Raw genomic sequence first — 19,991 nt, forward strand, 5'->3', positions numbered from 1 at the left:
ATACAAACTTCTTTTAAATGCTCCTAATCAGCATTCAATCATTGGTATAAAAATAACCATGCGCCTACTGAAGCGAATCAAATAACTGTTTACATAATTGTGGCTGAGAACGTCGCACGTTAAAAGTTTATATGGTTTATAAAATTCATCTATTTACACAATGTGACAAAGTCCCAATGTATATGTTTCGTTTAGGAAGGACCTTGCTCTTATAATAACACTAAACAATATTTTACGTGTTCGAAAATATGCGCGTTTAAGCTGTGTGAGACGAGTTTACCTTTCTACGTCAGTATGTAGACTTAGGTTAGAGAGAGAAAAACTCTCTTCGACTTTGTAGTCAATTTCGGGGCATAATGTATTATTAGAGCAAATGTTGGTAGTTAAAAAAAGTGTAATGGTGTTTGACCAGTACCTTTATCATTACTTTCTCAGTGGCGTTTGTAACGTAATGCTGTTCAAGAGTTTTATTAAACTGTGGAATTAATTGTGAGTCCAATGTATTTTATTTTTCCACGTGGTTCTTCAGTAATGCATTGATACGTTTCTGTTTCGAAGTGTATGAAAAGAATTTAATGCCATTTGTGATTATTATTTCTGTTCGTAAATGCACATCAATATTGTGTAACATGTTTATAAACAATTCGTATTGGTGTCACTTGATGCAGCTTTGATAAATTGTACGAAGAATTACAATATTTTATTGTAAACGTAAGTACATGTAATTATGTTCGTGGTAATTCAACGAAGTCAATAAGGAAGGAAAATAAATAGCTTAGATATGATTCATCAACCAATTCCGAACATTTCTTTTGTCAATTTTTTTTATGTAGTTTCTGTAATTGTACTTTTTATAAACGACCAAACTTTTCTATAGATTGCTTTGTGTATTAAAACATAAGTGAGATAGTCAATTTTAAAAGCTCTTATATTTAAAGCATATATTTTAGAAAGTTGGTTATTATTATCAAAATTAAATATACCATTATGCTAAAAATGCATAAAACCTATTCTGAAATTTGTATAATTGTATTTAATGTATATTATTTTGAAATATTAAAAACTGTTACGATTAGAAACATTAAATTTTGGGTAATATATTTTTGGATCTAATCACACTTGTAATAGAGCAAAAAAGGCTATGTTAACTCGCTAATACTCTTTTTTCTTTGTCGCTTGTTGAAGTTACAGTATATTAACTAATAAATACAAGTAGCAGAATTAATATTTAAAATAGTTAAAAAAGTATTAATGAATTTAGTTAAATAATCTTAATTCTGTGCCGGTCATCTTATATACCTTTAGCCCTACTATTGATTTATAAACACTTGACATAACTATTTAGTATTATTCTCTTTTTTAAAACATTGTTGTTATAGAGCAAGAGAAAATATATATCTGTCTATCTTCAGAGAAAAAACTCTGAAGCTGCAAATCCATGATGAGATCTTATATGAGATTTTTCTATCATCACACAAATCTCAGCGACAACAAAATGTAAATAATGGAAATAAATGAATAATCATAATGGCGATTAGAGTCTCGATGTAAGACATGATATTTTTGTCCCATCGTGGATTTGCACCTTAAGTCGAAGATAGCTAGAGAGTGAGAAACAAATTTTTAAGTTTACGTTGTAACGAAAACAGAAAATACTCTGGTTTCTTAAGCGGGGCAGTGATATCATTCATTGCTATTTTTGTTTAGTAAATGAAAAGTACGCTATATAGACTTATCGTTACGAGAAACATTAAACACAGTATTATAAAATGTTTACATTAATCCTTTAATTTTCGATCATGTGGGGCCCTTGATATTTCTATCCTGTACATTTATGAAGTCAGTTACTTTCATCTGATACAAAAAGTTTTTATAGCATTTGACTTAACAAAATTAAGGTTATCTTGACCTTTTAAAATGTGTTGAAAAATGAAATTAATTCAAACTATTATCAAATTGGTGTAAAAAATGATGCGTCTTAAACAGGAATGACTGATCATTCTGTAGCTTTTTTTCATGAATATTCTACGATGATCGCATCGCTTGCTAGAAGCAACTAAAGTATGAAAAAGACTTCTGCTTCAAAGTTGACTCGGCCAAAAAAATCGCACAAGAAATTTATTACTCTGTTTTTACACAAGAAAGTAGTTGCTTTCGACTGGTGCAAATAGAATCTGTGTAAAAATTTCATTCGCCCCGTGGTGCATTGCAAGTTGAAGAAATTTTTTTAAAATTGACCAAGAGCTATTTATATCGCTCTTCGAAAATCTGAAAAAGCAACTGAAAGTAGAAATTCTTCAGAATATTTTTGCCGGAGTTATGACTATGTGAACTTGTCCCTATTTTTTCGGGTTTCTAGAGGTGATCCTTTAAATAATGTGAGGAGTGTATTATTCAAAGACATAATACTGTTCTCATTAAATTCGAATTTGAAACGTAGTGTAATTTAAAAAATTAAGGTTTGCTCGAATGTATGAATACAGTATTTCCTCGCTGAATGCTCGCGGCTCGGGACCAGCGTTGAGCATTCATCCTTAAGGGAACGCTAATTCTGAATGATCGTTCCTCGCTTCTTTCTTGCCGTAGGGGGGAGTGAGATGGAACGCTCCGCATGCGCCACGGGCGTGCGCGACGGACGTGAGCATTTAGACGAAGACGGTTCCGCATCGCATGCATCGTGAATGCTCGACGCAGGCACGCACGACCAGACAGCAAGGCCCGGCCCGAGCCTTTTTTGCACCCTAGGCGAACTTGCCAAAATCCGCCAGTTATTATAATACATTTATTTGAACTTCTTGATGACCTTACTCTGAATTTTTATCGGTAATTATGCATAAAAGGGTCCACCTCGCCGATTTTGGGGTTAGGTTAGGCGGGGGACGCGCGCCCCCTCGCGGGCGCGTAAAGCATGGTAGCGAACCGATGTGAGTCGGGGTGTTGACGGGAGTCCCCACACACCCTCTTCCTAGCAAAACAACGTTCTTGATGATGATTTCCTTTATTTCTTCTTTATTCTACACCCTGTATCTCTACGACTACCTCTTTGTCAGCTAGACTCATGTGACCTTTCTGTTTAAGTCTAGCGATACGAAAAAATCCTTGACGCATGCCATGTGGCTGGTCGCCCCCGAGTCCAGGTACCATTTTCGACTCTTCGCGTCGCTCCTTGCGACAGCGCAAACATCTTCAATGGTCCGCATCAACACATGTATTTGTACCATAGCACATCGGTCGTGGTCGTCTGTAATTTTACAGACCTTTGTCTTTCCTTGTTCTTCTTTGCACTCGTGGTACTTTGTGCAGATACTAACAATTTCTAAATCAATTTTTCATGGAATTTCCTTCATTATAGTCCGAATTACATCGATTGGCGTCGCTTTCGCAAAGATCTGATGAGAAATGCGGAAATCCTGGACATTTCTGACTTGTTAAATGGTATTCCAAACCTTTCGAGTGTCGAAAGCCATAAAATTCGATGAGGCACTGCGGGGGGTTGTTCTCGTGACGGGGTACCAGGCGGCATCTCCTTGACAGGCGTCGCTGGTGAATCACCCTATATTTGTTGTCACGTCACCTTCAATACAGGATGATTCTCTGGCGATGCTCCTCAAAGAGATTTTCTTCGAAAAAACATGAGGAATCAATTGGCGTCATTTTTGCGAAGATCTGATGAGAAATGTGGAGTTTGAGATTTCTTACTTCTCAATGTGTATTCCAGCCCCTTCGAGGGTCGAAAACCTCGGTGAGGCATCGCGGGTTGTCCTTTCCGCCACGGCGTGCCGAACGGCATCTCTTTGAAGAGCGCCCCGAGAGAATCACCCTGTATAAGTATATCTCAAAACAGTAAGACATTGTCAAATAAGTTTCTGTCGAAGTCACCAAGGCGACACCCCTAGAGTTAACGTTAGGCGGCCGCGGCACTGATAAGCGCTCCCGCAGCCACGATTGGCGCGGCTCACCATAAAAGCGGCACCGCGAGCAGGGATGTCAGGAAATAGTCTACCGTAGTGAAGGTGGAACCAACCATAGCGTCAATTGGTTGGGAGCCAACACCCAGCTTGGCATCGATTGGTTTAACGTCACGGCGTCATCATGCGCGTGCGTGGCGTATTCCTCCTCCACTACGGTAGACTATTTCCTGGCATCGCTTCGGTGGTAGATCGTTAGTGCAGAAGCTTTTTGGAATCTACGTGACCACCCAGGTCAGTGATAGCTGGCCCACCGCACTATAGGCCTTACGGGTAACATTCGGCAATCCCCTGGACTACTCGACTGAGTCGGCCAAGAACCCCTCCTGTAGGTCACCTGAGGCCCGCCATAAGCGGGTCACAAGTTATAAGGAAAAGTTATTCATGGTCATGTCCTTGACAACATATGTCAAGGTCAAGGTCATCGGAGCTGCCTCCTCTATACCGCATAATTACCTAAATGTCAATGTCAGGGTATTACAAATAAGATATTTTTCCAAATTGTCTCTGTATTACTTTGTATTGTTTGCTTCTTTTTATTTAAAAAGTAATTTTACCATTACTTTTAGGTACAGAGAAACACTATGGGTCGTTATACAGGAAAGAAGTGCCGACTCATGACAATGTTATGGCTCACTGCTCTATTTTTCTTGGTAGAAATAGTAGTGGGTTATGTAACTAACTCTATGGCTTTAATAGCTGACAGTTTTCACATGTTATCTGATGTCGCAGCATTGGTTGTTGCATTCCTGTCTGTAAAGGTAAGGTCCTACATAAATCTTTTGTATATTAAATGCTAATTATACGATCAAGTATTTGGACGGTTTATAAGTAATTTTCGTTTTTTTTTAACTTGATATGCTCATAAAAATAGCAACACACTTTAATGTAAGGTGTACTTACAAATACTGCCAATGACATATCATGTAACTGATAGCTTATAAATGCCTCTGCCATAAAATTCGGATACTTATAAATACAACAAAAATGCAGTAGGTAAATATTTTCTATGTGTAGTCTGTGACAGCTTGCGTTTGTTATTCGACTTTGAATGTAATTACTAACCTTAAATCCGTTATTTATGTTACTAAGTTATGATGTTCTTATATTGGAGAACTGTTTACTATCAATTCCATGAAATGAAATACAAAATTTCAAAACTCAAATTTTTTCTTTTTGAACACGTGCCGAAACACTGTGCGGCGGGTGGGGAGGGGGGTCGCTCTTATCGCTTTCCTCTGGATCCACCACTGAATCAACCCCTTAAAAGGATGTCCATTTGTAGTCTAACACCCTGTATATCAAATTGATACTCTAGAACACGCCTGCCCTTTACGGTGCAAATACCTCCTGAAGTTCTGGGACCCGGGCAACAGCCGGGCGCGTAACTGTTCCAATGATACCCGTTGCGAGAGCTGTGAGAGAACTGCATGAGTGTGCGTCCATGTACGAGCCTGCATGGACGGCCGCACACTCATGCAGTTCTCCCGCAGCCCATGCTGTGGCTAGCAACGTAACAGTCCCGCGTTTGGCTGTTGCCCGGGTCCCAGAACTTCAGGAGGTATTTGCACCGTAAAGGGCAGGCCTGCTCTAGAAGCTTTTTGCTTCTGCGTTGCAGATTTGAGATCGAGAGGAAATGTGCGTAAGTTAAAAAGACTGAAAGCAAGTGAGAAACGGTACGAGACCAACGAAGTATACCACTTTGTCTTAACCCGTCTTTCGCATGCCTGATATTTTGTGCAATTCTGTATAAAAAAGGCTCTATTTGGCAATTTATACGCCGTTATTCGCTTCGCATGGGAGGCTAGCGATTAATAACCACGAAGGTGAAGTAAACACGTTGCGCTAGAACAGCGCTGTCTAACGCAGGGGCCCCTCATGCGCCTGCTTCCCCTTCCAATCTTTCTTTTTCGCAGCGTGACTTCCGTTGTCAAAGAGATCGCGCGACGCTACGAAAGCTCCCACAACAGGCTAGCCAGGCTAGTGGCTGGTCTGTCATGGTCGCCTCTTTAGCATCGCATAGTATCCCTGCGCTCAGCTGCGCCAGAACATTGTAGCAACCATGTCCAAAGTACACGAAAGATGGAGTAAGACAAAGTATAATACTTTGTTTGTCTCGTACCGTTTCTCGCTCGTTTTTAATTCCTCGAACCCCCACTTGTTTGAATCAGATAAAAGAAAACTAAATTATTTTTGTAGTTAATTTACGGAAATGCATTTTTAATTATTCCTTTACACACTTTATAATTATATTTGTATTTTTATGAATTTTGCAGATGTCACCAAAGAAATGGTCTAAGAATACATTTGGTTGGGCCAGAGCAGAAGTTTTAGGTGCATTGGTAAATGCTGTTTTTTTAGTCGCATTGTGTTTTAGTATTACCGTGGAAGCATGTAAAAGATTTATTGAAGTAGAAGAAATACATGAAGCTAAATTACTTGTAGCAGTGGGAGCACTTGGGTTACTAGTGAATGTAATTGGATTGTGTTTATTTCATGGTAAGTATATTTAGATTAATCATTACTCGATATACTTGACTCTTGATCAAATTTGAAACAATTTTGAAGTACTAGTGAATGTAATTGGATTGTGTTTATTTCATGGTAAGTATATTTAGTTTAACCATTATTCGATATACTTGACTTTTGATCAAATTTGAAACAATTTTGAAACAGTTTTGGTGGCTTGTGCTTGTGTTGGTCGAAATAGTGTTTTAAGTAGGGATCAAAAACGTTTTGGATCGAAAATATTAATCGGCCATGGTGGCAGACACAGAATGACCAAAGAATTAAATACGCGTTATAAAAATATACCCCAAGTCCAGATAAAAATGTTTTTAAATTTATGTGAACCTTATAAACCGAAACAAAAAAGTGAGAAGAAAGCAATTGTTATATAAAGCCGAATATTTCATCTCAATTCAATAGCAGATGCCAAGTCGATCTCATCATTCAGCCCGATGGCAAGTTTAAATTCCTTCTTGTATATCTTGACAAAATTTATTGTGTTTGAACCCACGCACTTCAAAACGGGCGGATGAAGCTTATTGCTTGATATTTTTCTTAAATGTGGCCTGAACTAAAAATTGTTCATGGCACACCTGGCCACAGCCAAAGCCAAGGTAGTGTAGAACGAGGGAACCAAGATGTTGAAAATATGTGAACTACTTGGAGGACAGAAAAGAAAAGTGATCAGTGCAGCGAGGGGATGGAGTTCGTACAATTTATGAATTATTATCGTGCCTATCACTCCGGAATCAAAAGAAGTCCGTACGAGGCCATGTTTGGTTGCCCAGTAAGAGTCAGTCCGACGTCATCTGTAATACCACAGAATATAATTCATTCAATAAATAATGGATAGGACCTTGAAACACAAGAAGAATCGCTTTCACTGCATCAAGAAGTTGTCTTAAAATACGTTGAATTATTACCATCAACTGCTACAGAACCGCCACAGATCCAAGAACTTCTTTCGACTTCTAAGGAATCACTATCACAGGAAAGTGAATTTTTTACTTGTATTGTTTGCTCCAAACAAATATCAGGTGCTCATACTTGCTCTGAATGCAAGATGTTTGTGCGCGTAATTTGTGGTGAAACAAGCAAAGAAGATGGTAGTTCTATCTGATGCTAAACATCCAATTCCCGATGAAGACCTGAAAATACCTGAAGTATTAAGTTTACCTAGGATATCTGTAGACTAACTAGTTAATCTGAGAAATAAAGCCGTCTTCGCACTTTAAGGGTGTAGACATGAGTAATGCAGCGATCTGTATACCGATACAATCTGGCCCGAAACATGGGATTGTGATTTTTCGTTTCTCGTCCTTATATGAGCAGATTTTGGGTAGTGTTAGGACTCATTCGAAAGAGGAAGGTTCAATGCAGAGCGCTTTGGTTATGGTTCAACGAGATTCTGTTGTTATCTAATAATATGAGTGTCCAAAGTAGAACAAAAAATTCCAAGTATTTGTAGGTCACTAAGAGTATTTTGTGACCCAAACGATGATTTACATCGCTAAAACTAATCGCGTGTCTTGTACACTGTTCGAGGTACAAAAAGACGTGCGTGCAAAACAATTAATCCTTTTGGGCTGATGTGGAAAGCAGTAGCGAAAATCCATAACTTTAGTGTCCGCACGTTATCGCTCGTCGTGAAGTTATTATCACCCAGTCCAAACTTGCGGATTAAAATGCTCATCAACGCCGATTCAATGTCTCGTGGGCTCTGTGGACATGTGTAAATACAGCGGAACTGCAGCTCATGACTACAGCGCGATCTTATGTGGTAACGTGCGGACACCGCGAAAGTGCCGGCCGGTAGGCCTGTCTATCATCTGCCAATCTACAGACGGAAACGTAGTAAAATAATAATTCAAGTCAAAATAAAATATTTATTAGATAATTAATCACATTAATATAAATTTGTATGAAGAAATTATTTTTAATTATAATTAATAAAAATATAACCGCGGTGCGGCTTTGCCGTCTGTGTTTATATTGTGGTGTAGCTTTCGGCGTAGATGAGTGGTGTGATTATTTCTAGTTAGATAAAGTACGATCAATGCCCCGACGTGATTTAGAGTGCCATGTATAAAATAAATTAAAACCGACTTCAAAATAATAAAAATGCACTAAAAAGTAAAAAATAATTTTTATCAAACTAACTCAAACTATGAGGAAGAGTCTTGACGTTGCGCATTGCATGTCCGCTGCGTCCGCACGTTACCGGCCATTTCCTTTTCGCTCTAGATTAGATTGAGCTTGCATCTAGACTCCAGGTTATGAGCGTACAAGACACAAATTTTCATGCTCTTTCCATACGTTATATCAGAACATGAATGTCACTAAGCGTTTGGTCATAAACTTCGAGGAAACATCGCTAGTATGCAAAAATGGCCCGCAGCCGTACACGCGAGACAAGCGAGACGAGGGTTCGAGCAGTGGTAGTTAGAGCCACTGTCGCACGGGGTTACTCACCTCAGAGAAGCTGCGACGAAATTTATAACACTCGACATAGCCACACGATTCTGCCACACTTTATCCAAAATTGAAGGGTATCTGTTTGCCCAATTGTTTGCATTCGATACATCTTTTTAGTGGAGCTATCGTCAACTTGAAACAATTTCCCGAGGAAAGAACCTAGGCTCCGTAGCGGAGGAATTGAAGTTTTGTAAAAATCTTTCACTCGTGTCGTAACAGAGGCTTAAGAGCGCAAAAGACTAATGTATACAAAGTAATGTTTTTTTTTCACAATAAAACGTTTTTTAATTTTTATTGCAGAACATGGAAACTCTCATACACATACACATGGCATATCTCGAAGCCACAATAGACTTAGCACTTTAGTTGGAACAGATGATAACGAAAATGATGAAGCTTATAGACCATCAACACCTCAGGTGAAGAGGACACACGGTCATTCGCATGATGCAAGTCAGATGAACATGCGCGGTGTGTTTCTTCATGTGCTCTCTGACGCATTAGGATCTGTTATTGTAATAGTGTCTGCTTTAATTGTTTGGTTGACAAAGTGGGAATACAGGTAATGAAACTTCACTTATAAATATGAATACGTTGTTTAATATTATATCTACTCGAGAAATGAATTTTATACAGGGAATAGTATTTAAAACCGCATCGATGAAACTATAATGCTGATTATTTACAGCTAATACGGGAAGTAGAAAAGCATAGAATATTTTGACGCACTGTAGTGTCATCTGTAACACTTAACACTATTCAGCTTGATGCAGAATAGCCACCCATTGATAAGATGTTTAGACGATGATCACGTAGAGGTTCGCGACGCGTTCAGAAATTTCGATCGACATATAAAGGTTAGGAATCGAATCACCGAGACGACCGACGTAAAACTACCGGCACCCGCGACGGCGATCAACTGATGATTTCGCGAAGAATTGAGAATCGAACAAGCATGGATAGGACCACCAGCAGCGCTGACGGTATCGGTATTGTTGCGTCGCCTCGCGAATCGTTCCCGCCAATAGGCTCTACTAATCATATAAAATAGACATTATTAGGTCGGTGCAGACGTTCGTTCGCTTTATTGATACAAAATGTTTATTAAAAATATGAATATATTTCATACTTTTGTAACGAAAACATTTTCCTTCAATATTTATTATTTCTTGCCACTTTTCTGGTAAAAGATCAACTAGATGAACTGGTAAATTTGCCAATTATAACAAACCGTGTTTTGGAAACACATTCATTTCTTTATATATGTGTTTCAATGTGGTACGTCAACGAATGAATTTAAAATTATTTTAACATCAGGCTGCGTGTGTTCCTGATTGGGGGTGCATGAGATTAAGCAGTCCTGGCGTCAGGCGGTGGCTGGCGACTGCTTTGGGTCATCCAAGTATCGGATGTCGAAGGATTGCTTGTTAGAATGAAGAGAGAGTTTAGATATGGCAAGCGGCCTGGCGCCGTATTGCCAAAGAATAGGGACTCTGTTTCTGGAGGCTATGCCTTTTGGTAAGAGAACTGTGATAGACCGCTCAGTCCTTACCCCAGAACTGTCCTGGAACGAGCTTCTTTACGACCCTTATATAGTCGTTTCTGACATGCATCATTAAAATCATGCACAACTCATTAATTGTAACTAAGTAATTGACCAATCCATTTACTTTTCAATTGATTGATGCGAAACTCTGGTTAAGAAAATCGCAATATGGAGCTAATATTCTAAGCCCTAGAATCGACGGTATTGTTAATATTGCAGTTGAAAGTGTTGACACGCGTGTAACGTCTAGTTGCCGGGGGACAACTGACTGTCGCAGGTTCTCGAGAGGAGAGCGGCGTCCCCTCGAGTATAGGATAGCTGGGGGTTCGTTGGCTTGGAGCAAAGGATTAGGATCCAGACTTTAAACTAAACAATGGCTATTTATTTAACAACACTCTAATCCTAATTACAATGATAAGTTAATATTTCTTACAGCTACGATTATATAAGTTTTATGTTTTTGTACTTTTTTGGATCTATGTTATGTGTCTATATATATATCGATATGATATATGGTTATATATACGCGCTTCTGCAGTGAGTTCGGCCGCTACCGTTTCCGGAGCGGTTCCTGATGCTCTTGGCAGAGTTTGTATTCTATGGTTCTCTTAGATCTTGCCTTCGCTAAGCGATTAAGCTGCTACCTACTAATAGGAGCAACGCTTGAAACCTCCGTGAAGATAAAGTTCTCAACCTTACAATTGCTAGGTCCAAAGAGTACACCAGTACCTTTGTACATTGAGAACCAGTCGCTACCGTCTTCGGAGCGTGCTGCAATTCATCTGGTTGGTACTTAAGCTACTTCTAGGTTCTAGCATTAGTTTGGTCTCAAGAATGTATTTGAATTGAATGTGCCGCTGTGCTGCGCACGCCTCCTTTTATACCAGAAAATTGGCGGGCTGGCGCATACGCAGTGAGTCGCGAGTCGTTATTTCGTATTTTACTCGCTTATTATATGATATTTTGTTTTGCGCTTTTGCTAACACTTATAAATAACACTGCCCAACAGTCATTTTGGTCTGTAACATTCAATAGCCGTTTTTTTTATAGATTTTTGTGCGCTGAAAACAAATCCGCAAACCGTTTATCGTCATCACCCTCAGTTTTTGAGAAATTCGATTTTGAAAAAAACTGCAAATATTCAACTTTGAACACCTTTTATACCTTATATCCTTGTATTCGGGGGGGGGGGGGGGTTATAGAATAATTTGACGCAACAAGCAACCGAATAACTATTACTGTTTGAACACAAAAGATGTTCAAAGTTGAAAATTTGCATTTTTTTTAAATCGAATTTCTCGAAAACTAAGGGTGGTGACGATAAACGGTTTGCGGATTCGTTTTCAGCGCACAAAAATCTGTTAGAAACGGTTACAGAACAGAAAAAAAGTGCAATTTTGTTGGACAGTGTAATTAATTATTCCTAACATTTTTCTAATATTCGCTTAAATTAAAAATTATGTATAAAAATGTGTACAATGGATCTGCGCGTTAATACAGGATGGTTCTGTTTTACGGATGGTCGGCATCGCTGAGTTTGAGTCCCCGTGAGACGTTACACGCGTGCCTAACCGTGTTAAGTAAGACCTGGAACCCTTCACAGAACCTGCTGTTTTCAATTGTTTTTAAAAGGTATCGGGAATATTGAGATTACAATGTAACACGTGGTTTAGTTCGTTGTGGTTTGTCGTTGTTAGTAAGTCTAGATCTTGGGGTAAAAATTAATCATATAAATTTATTTTATATATATATCCTGCCGATTAATAAAACCATTCTAAACACCTAATCCAAGACTGTAAATTTTGTCTCTGTATTTCGTGCCGCCTGGGGGATGTTTTATATTTTATTTTGCCATTCCTACCCAATGAAAACCAGAGTTAGGTTGTACTTCCGAATGAACCAGACATATTCCGACACAACGCATTCCACTTTCCTACTTGTTCCGAATATTAGTATTGGTTGGGGCTAAATTAGTGCGGGGGGGGGGGCGCCCACTTGCTAGCGCTTAAAGCACGATACACGGTGAGTTCGGTAATTATGTGTTTTAAAAGTTTCAACCTTTATACATTACTAGCTTGAAGTACCACCCAGCGTTGCCTCAGTAAAACTTTGATTACCACATAGTATCAAGGGGGTGAAATAGGAGGAAGGGGAGGGATGTCCAAATTTCATGGTAGCCTATATGTTCCACAGGGTTTAAAGAGTAATTACGCATTTTTTTGTCCAGATCGGTTAAAAAAATCGGGATAAAAAGTATCCTATGTGTTATTCCCGGTCCTAGACTACATGTATACCAAATTTCAGAAAGATCCGTTGCGTAGTTGCGGCGTGATTGAGTAACAAAAATCCAAACACCACTTTCGCATTTATTATATTAGTAGGATACTACAGTATTTCCTCGTTGAGGTCTCGCTGGTCGGGACCGGCGATGAGCCCGTATCGTGAACAGAGCTCTAATTCCGAGCGATCGTTTCTCGCTTCTTTCTGGCCGAAGGGGAGGAGCGAGATGGAACACTTTGCGTGCGCGACTTCCATAAAAACATATCCCGCTGTAAACGTTATGTGAACAGTTTTGTATACTGTGTGCATAATTACAACGTGAATGAGACATAAAAAAGTACATACAACTATTTCACATTTTTTTTTATCTTGATTAGTAATTAGACATTAGCAAAATGTTACTACTTATGAAATCTTGAAGGATTGTACTCCGTTTTATCGAAACTATTAACTGCTTATTAAATAGTAATATGTACGTTAGATCTGGATTTTTAAAATTATAAATGTATGTATGTTGCTCAATCTTGCGTTGCGAATTTCATTTAATGTTTATATGCATAATTCATTGTTACAGATTTTATATTGATCCTGCTCTTTCACTTTTGTTGGTTATTCTCATTCTGCGATCAGTGTGGCCATTGCTGCAAGAATCTGCGTTGATTCTTTTACAAACTGTACCAACACATATTCAGGTAAGTTTATTATAATAAATAGTAAATAATAATAAAGTTATTCAATTTTATGAACATAGTTACGTCAATATTTGTCACTTATGTAATCGCTTACACTGAAACTTAACTTAGCGAATTTATAATATTCTAATTCTGAGACATAGGTGTAGCCAAGCAAGCTCCCTTCCGTCGGGGGGGGGGGGGACGGGGCAGGAAAAGAGAATAAAATTCTCAGCGTACAAAGGTACGGATGCTCCTCTTTGGGTCTAACATTTGTAAGGTTGAGAATTTTGTCTTCACGAAGGTTTCAAGCGTCGATCCTAGTAGTAGGCAGCAGCTTATCCGCTTAGCGCAGGCAAGGTCTATAGAACCGTAGAGTACTCTGCCATGAGTGTTGGGAACCGCTCCGGAGACGGCAGCGGCCGAACGCACTGCAGAGGCGCACACAATATACCTATATATATGCCCACGTAGCATAAATTAACATAGATACAAAAAAAATACATAAAGACACAAAAACATAGAATATATTACTCATAGTCGTAAGAAATATTAACTTATTAGGATTAAGTATTATTGAATAGCCATTGTTAAGTTTAACAGCTTGGATTTTAATCCTTTACTCCTTGCCAACAAACCCCCACCTATCCTACACTCGAGGGGACACCGCTCTGCTCTCGAGAACCTGCGACGGTCAGTTGTCTTCCGACAAAGGAACGTTACACGCGCATTGTTAATAATAGCTCTCAGACAATCAATATTTATTGACATAGCACCTTTTTTTATAGAGAATTCCCTAAGCTATAAATTTCATAATAACTGTTTTTGTTGTAAAACTGCTAGATAACGAGGTATTCGCGAAAAACGTTTTTTTTTTTTAATTTTTTAACCCTCTGTAAAATTTTTACCGCTTGCAAGCTCCGCTTGCGGACAAATCGCGTTAGTCTGGGGGAGCCTTAAGGCTTGCAATGACCTTCGCAGCGTCACTAGGAAAAATGATTTTCACCGTATTCAGGAAGAAAAATTATAATACCTTATGGGACATATGTGTCCCGAAAAGGCATAATCACTTCTCTATGCTCACTGAGATAAATAAAAACAATAATTTAAAAACTATTTAAGCAAAACAGTTATATCATAGGTACTATAAATTGAAAGGCTACGATAAAAATATCAAATAATTGTTCAATTACGCGTGTAAAACACGAAATTTCTGTCATTGCGACTCTAGAGTCAGACACCCACCCAAAATGAAACTTATCCAGCACGTTACTACGTTGCTTATTCTTATGATTGCTAATCAAAGATAGTAGTATATAATCAGATTAACTAAAAAACCATAAAACAACGCACATATGTGGTACGCATTGTTCCACAGATGAAAGGGTTAAAGACATCAGCTGCTGTTGTTGGTAACGCTCAGATTTGACTGTTTCCCCGGGTTTGAGTAAAGTTATAGCTGATTGATCGCGAGGGACACGCATTAATTTGTACATCTAATAGTAAAAAATTGTTAATTTCATACCATTCTCTTCTTTTTACTTTAGGTGGATGCTATTCAACAACGTTTGTTAGAAAATGTTGATGGTGTATTGGCTGTACACGAATTTCATGTGTGGCAATTGGCTGGTGACCGTATAATTGCTTCAGCACATATAAGATGCAGGAACTTGTCGGAATATATGAAAATTGCCGAACGAGTGAAAGAATTTTTTCATAATGAAGGCATACATTCTACTACGATACAACCCGAATTTATTGACGTAAGTAAAGTACATTATACATTATGCGTAAGATATGTACTTTTTAAAAAAATGTATCATATAAATTTCTAACACAATCTATCATATAAATTTTGTTTTTTAAACTACTAACGAGAAAGAAGGAATTTAGTTTCGTATATTCTCGTTAACAAAAATTCTACGTGCGGCACATGGACCATTGTAATTTGTAGAACGAACAGTAAAACACGTAGACATATGTATTATCCTTAACTACATCACGGATCGATATGTCAATAATTGTATTGTTAGCTGAACTTTATAAGCTTTTTTTCTCACATATTTGATACACTTTTTATTATTCCTACATCGTTACACAGATATGGCGGTAAGAAATGTTACTGAACAAATATAAAATAATGGTGAAAGCTGCCAGGTGTGTGTACAGAGAATCTCATTTAATATGACCGCTTTAAATATTTCCGTTGTTTTTCACGATCCGATGACAGTATTTTAGACCTAAAGCGTTGATTCCTAAAGTGCAAATAATGACAGATTTTTTTTTTAAATCATGTTTTCCGAGATTTCAAGACCAACCACTTCAATATGTTATTATTTTCTTAAAATGAGTAATAAGATATTTTTACTATTATTCTAGTACCATTCTAACAGCGAAATTAAGGAACCACCTACCGAGGATTGTGTATTGGATTGCCCAAAGACTGATAAGCCTTGTAATCATGCAACATGTTGTGGTGCCTCCAAACAGGTATGTATTTTATCCTTTGGTAACTTAGTTCTGTGTGACTTAAATTATGCCCCTCCTCTTCTACAGTATAACTCGAAGAGAGATACAAATTCCCGCTCTACCTGCCCTAAATCAAAATGTCTTGGACGATGCTTAGAAGCTATTAAATCAGATTCAAATACAGTTATAGGTAACAGTTGCTTATATTTTACTGCATAAATGTTACAACACGATTCACGTTCTGAAATTAAACTACAATATTGAAGATACTGTTTTTGTTCGAAGAAAATGTTGTCTATCGAAAAAAGTCTATTAGTTAGTATCTTGAAACAAGGAGACATATGGGGCAGCACAATTTCGCAGTGCAGTTGACTAATGATCCGAAAAAAGGTTAATAATTTACGAGAGTTCGATGCGTAAAAGCTAAACAAAGAAACCGGTTGCTGTAAATAGATCCCCTCATTGCATCCGGAGACCGATCTACAGTGTCTCCCCTCTATAGGCACACGAACTGATCCAATCGGCGTGAAGGTAACCCATTTTATGTTTGGCTAACTTCTCGATTAAATCGCTCGATGAACAGATTGAACGAAATAAGGCAACATTTAAGGAAACTTCCACCTACTCATTTAATAACACAAATTTATATTTTTCATTAGATATATCTTATTTTCCGAAGAAAGTGGGGAACGTGTTATCAAATACAGTAGTTCCCGGTTAACTTGATAAATTTACCTCAGTTAGGCTGATACAAAATCATCCTCACTACCATTTCTTGCCTAGGAACCTTCCCGACCGAGCACTCGGCTCTCGAGCACGGGAGTTGGTAGGAAACAAAGATAATCAGTCTGTCTCCGACCTCCGTCGACGCTACACGTTGTTTGTTGTGCTTCGGTGTACGTTGAAGTCTCTCGGTTTTATTGTGACTAATGATCGGTTTCTGTGTTGCATTTCGCTTGATGGTCAATAGCTATCGTGGAACAAGTGAGTTCGCCCTTAGGACTGTGACATATTCAATCGGTGCTCTCGTTTTTCGGGTGTAACCGGTAGTCAACCAACCTGCCATTTCTGTGCGGCCAGTCTCTAAGTACTTCTGAACTAAGTGTCATCTAAGCATATTGTGTCGCTTCCATGTAAGAAGTGCAAGGGCAGTGGGTCCCCAGTGGTCAACCCGGTCACCTGTGCCGATTGTGGCATTGCATCCCACAAGGGTCCTACCTGTCTTAGCCGTTCGGGTCACCCCTGGCATAACGGCAAGCTTTTAAAATGTGGGCCGTCTTCGTCCGCGTCAGCTGCTGTCGCTGACGTCACATTACCTCGCCGGTACTGTCATAAATTTCCTTTCCCACGGTGGATGAGCTACGACATTTAATAGGAGATTTAATAAGGGTTAAATTCAACAATTTTCGCCGTGATATACTCTCGGGCTTTAAAACGGAGCTTTCTGACATTCGCTCTACTGTCGTTTGTCGCCATCACCCTCAGTTTTCGAGAAATTCGATTTTGAAAAAGAAGATGCAAATTTTCAACTTTGAACATCTTTTGTGTTCAAACAGTAATAGTTATTCGGTTGCTTGTTCCGTCAAATTATTCTGTGAACCCACGCGAACACAACGATATAAGTTATTATTGAATTATAAACATTTAAATATGTTTAAACAACGATCAAATGGAAAAGGACACCCGAAATGCACCAATTTTTGCAGATATCTTTCTAAATATATCAAAAACTAAGGGTTTAGGAGAAAATCTAACTACTTCACGCGATGCAGCAGACATTTTTCCTCCGGAAACCATCAGCAGAAGTGGTAAAGCACCTTTTGTTTTCAATACAGTAACGAAAGAGTTTGGCAAAACGTGCGGCGCGGACAGTGGTAGTCACGTGCGTTACGCGATTCTGTGACGCTGAGCGGCCCCGCAAGCTCCTCAATGTCCCATCCTTCGCTCCCCAACACCTCAATCAGCTTCTTTCCCTCCCTGTTTGTTACCTTGTCTTTCGAACTCCTTTCCTCCCCTCCCCTCCCCTTCCTTGTTTTCTTTCCTCCTTCCCACCTCTTTCACCAATTCCACATCTCCCTTTACTCCTATCTCGCTCAGCAGCCCTACTATCAGCAGTACTATCTCCTCCACCTCCTTTTCCTCCACTTTAATCCCCTTTATCACTACATTCTTCCTTCTCTCCTCCTTTTCCTTCCTCTCCTTTCTAATCCTCTCAGCCTTTTCTCCAATGCTCCTCCCCTTCCTTCCCCGTCCTCTTCCTTCTTTGCTTCCTTCGCCTCCTCTCTCCGCTCCAGCTTTTCTAACCTCTGCTCTACCCCCTCAACCCTTCTTTCATTTTCTCCAATTACCCCGCCTGCTTTTCCACCTCCCCCATCTTTCTATCCATTCTTTCCCATTCCTTTTTCTATCTCTCCTCCATCTCCTCTCTGATTTTCTTCCCTCTTTTGTTCACCTCTTCCAATCCCTTATTCATCTCCTCTCTTATCTTCATTAGCAACTCCTCAATACCTCCCATTCTATTCCCTACCGGCGGCGATCTACCTACCTTCCTACTTTTTCTTAAAGCCATCTCTTCTTCCACTTCCTCCCCTTCTCCTCTTCCCTCCCCCTTTTGAAATATTCCTCTATCCCCATGCCGCCTTCCTTACTCGCTCCTCTTTCCTTGCACACGTTCTCTTTATTCAAATCCATTGCGGCCTTCCCCACTCGCTCCTTATATCTCCTTCAAATTTCACGCCTTCGCCTATCCTCCTCAGTACCTCCTTCTCTCCCTAGTCGCCGCTTCTTATATCTCCTCTTTCCGCGCCCTTCTCCCTTTATCAGCCCTCACCTTCCTTTCCCTTATCCCTCACTTCTTCCTTTTCTCCACTGCCTGCCACTACATCTCTCTCCTACCACTCTCCTACCGGAACTCTTCGAAAGTAAGTTGTATACATGCCTAAAATTTCATCAAAAGCGAAATTCCCGATATCAACGAAATTCACGAAATCAATTTGCGACCTTATTCTGCGATCTTCTGAAAATGATGAGCAGGCCACTGCTATAAAAGTTTTCCATATACAAAAAGCCGTCTCTACATAGTATAAAATTAATAAAATAAAGCCCTCGGTAAGCATCTGTCTATTTGTTCGGGCTAATCTCGAGAACCACTGGGCGGGTTGTGATGCAGTTTTCACTGTTTTAGACCCGGTGCAAATGAGCGGTTTGCAGCAGTTTCCCGCCACGGCAATTTCACAATACAACATGTCGCACAATATACGTGTATTTTATCTATCACATTATCGATACTGACGCGGCGGCAAACTGCCGCAAACCGCTCGTCTGCACCAGGCCTTATAGAGTATTTCTCGATGACAGTTTAGATGTATGAAACACTATTTAACCTACGGCAAAAGGATGCCGAGCAGTGGCGATTTTAGTGAAGCATTCTTCCAGAATGCTCTATGGGGTGGTGAGGGCCGCATCGCAGTCCGTCCAGCAATTCTAGACTATTAATCCGAACGAACAGATAGACGCGTACCGGGAACTTTATTTTATACTATGCAGAGGTACATATGTACATGTACCAAGCCCGGGCAACGCTGAGTACTTTAAGCTAGTAGAATGTACTTCCGCAGTTTGTTGGTGAGAAAAACGGGATACCGTGCATAGCATTAAATTAAATATTTTTGTATGTATTTTTACCGAACAAGTTTGACTATAATCAATTTATATTTGTACGCAGGGTCGTGAAACTCCTTCGCCAGTTGAAACGCCATATATGTGTAGACAACGCAACAGTCTCGCACGCTCAACTGGTTCTGTGGGAGGAACTGAACAACAAGAAGTAAATGAAATGGAACGCGGTCATTTGCTGTCACTGCCTACTTCGCATCACTCCGTCCAACTTCCACATTCTCACGTTAATACACCAGGTGTCTAAGTTAACATTGTATTATCAATAACTACCTCTCTAATAAAATCTGCGGCGCGTTACAACGTTATTATAAAAATTCAATAAACTTATCTAAATATTTATTGTCTTTATCTTATTACTAACCGTTTTTAAAACTCGATAATTTTCACATTACGATA

The 19,991-nt window shown here is 39.2% G+C and overlaps 1 protein-coding gene across 5 annotated transcripts; it reads left to right on the forward strand.

Annotated features, from left to right (window-relative positions):
- The first annotated feature begins 172 nt into the window (after window positions 1–172).
- On the forward strand, window positions 173–19,932 carry Znt63c (solute carrier family 30 member 1). Of its 5 annotated transcripts, none has more exons than XM_076819745.1 (9): window positions 173–711; window positions 4,538–4,729; window positions 6,245–6,467; window positions 9,252–9,513; window positions 13,352–13,469; window positions 14,996–15,211; window positions 15,828–15,938; window positions 16,005–16,107; window positions 17,056–17,159. In XM_076819745.1, exons 2-9 carry the CDS (start codon window positions 4,553–4,555, stop codon window positions 17,142–17,144), a joined length of 1,299 nt encoding a protein of 432 aa, XP_076675860.1. In that variant the 5' UTR covers window positions 173–711; window positions 4,538–4,552; the 3' UTR covers window positions 17,145–17,159. The 5 variants fall into 5 exon arrangements, with proteins under 5 accessions (XP_076675860.1, XP_076675861.1, XP_076675859.1 ...); XM_076819746.1 differs by lacking the exon at window positions 17,056–17,159 and adding an exon at window positions 19,642–19,764 and having other exon boundaries at window positions 177–711; XM_076819744.1 differs by lacking the exons at window positions 16,005–16,107; window positions 17,056–17,159 and adding an exon at window positions 19,642–19,932 and having other exon boundaries at window positions 186–489; window positions 669–711.
- The last annotated feature ends 59 nt before the right edge of the window (window positions 19,933–19,991 follow it).

Source organism: Andrena cerasifolii, chromosome 9 (genome assembly GCF_050908995.1).
Source record: "Andrena cerasifolii isolate SP2316 chromosome 9, iyAndCera1_principal, whole genome shotgun sequence".
Taxonomy (NCBI): domain Eukaryota; kingdom Metazoa; phylum Arthropoda; class Insecta; order Hymenoptera; family Andrenidae; genus Andrena; species Andrena cerasifolii.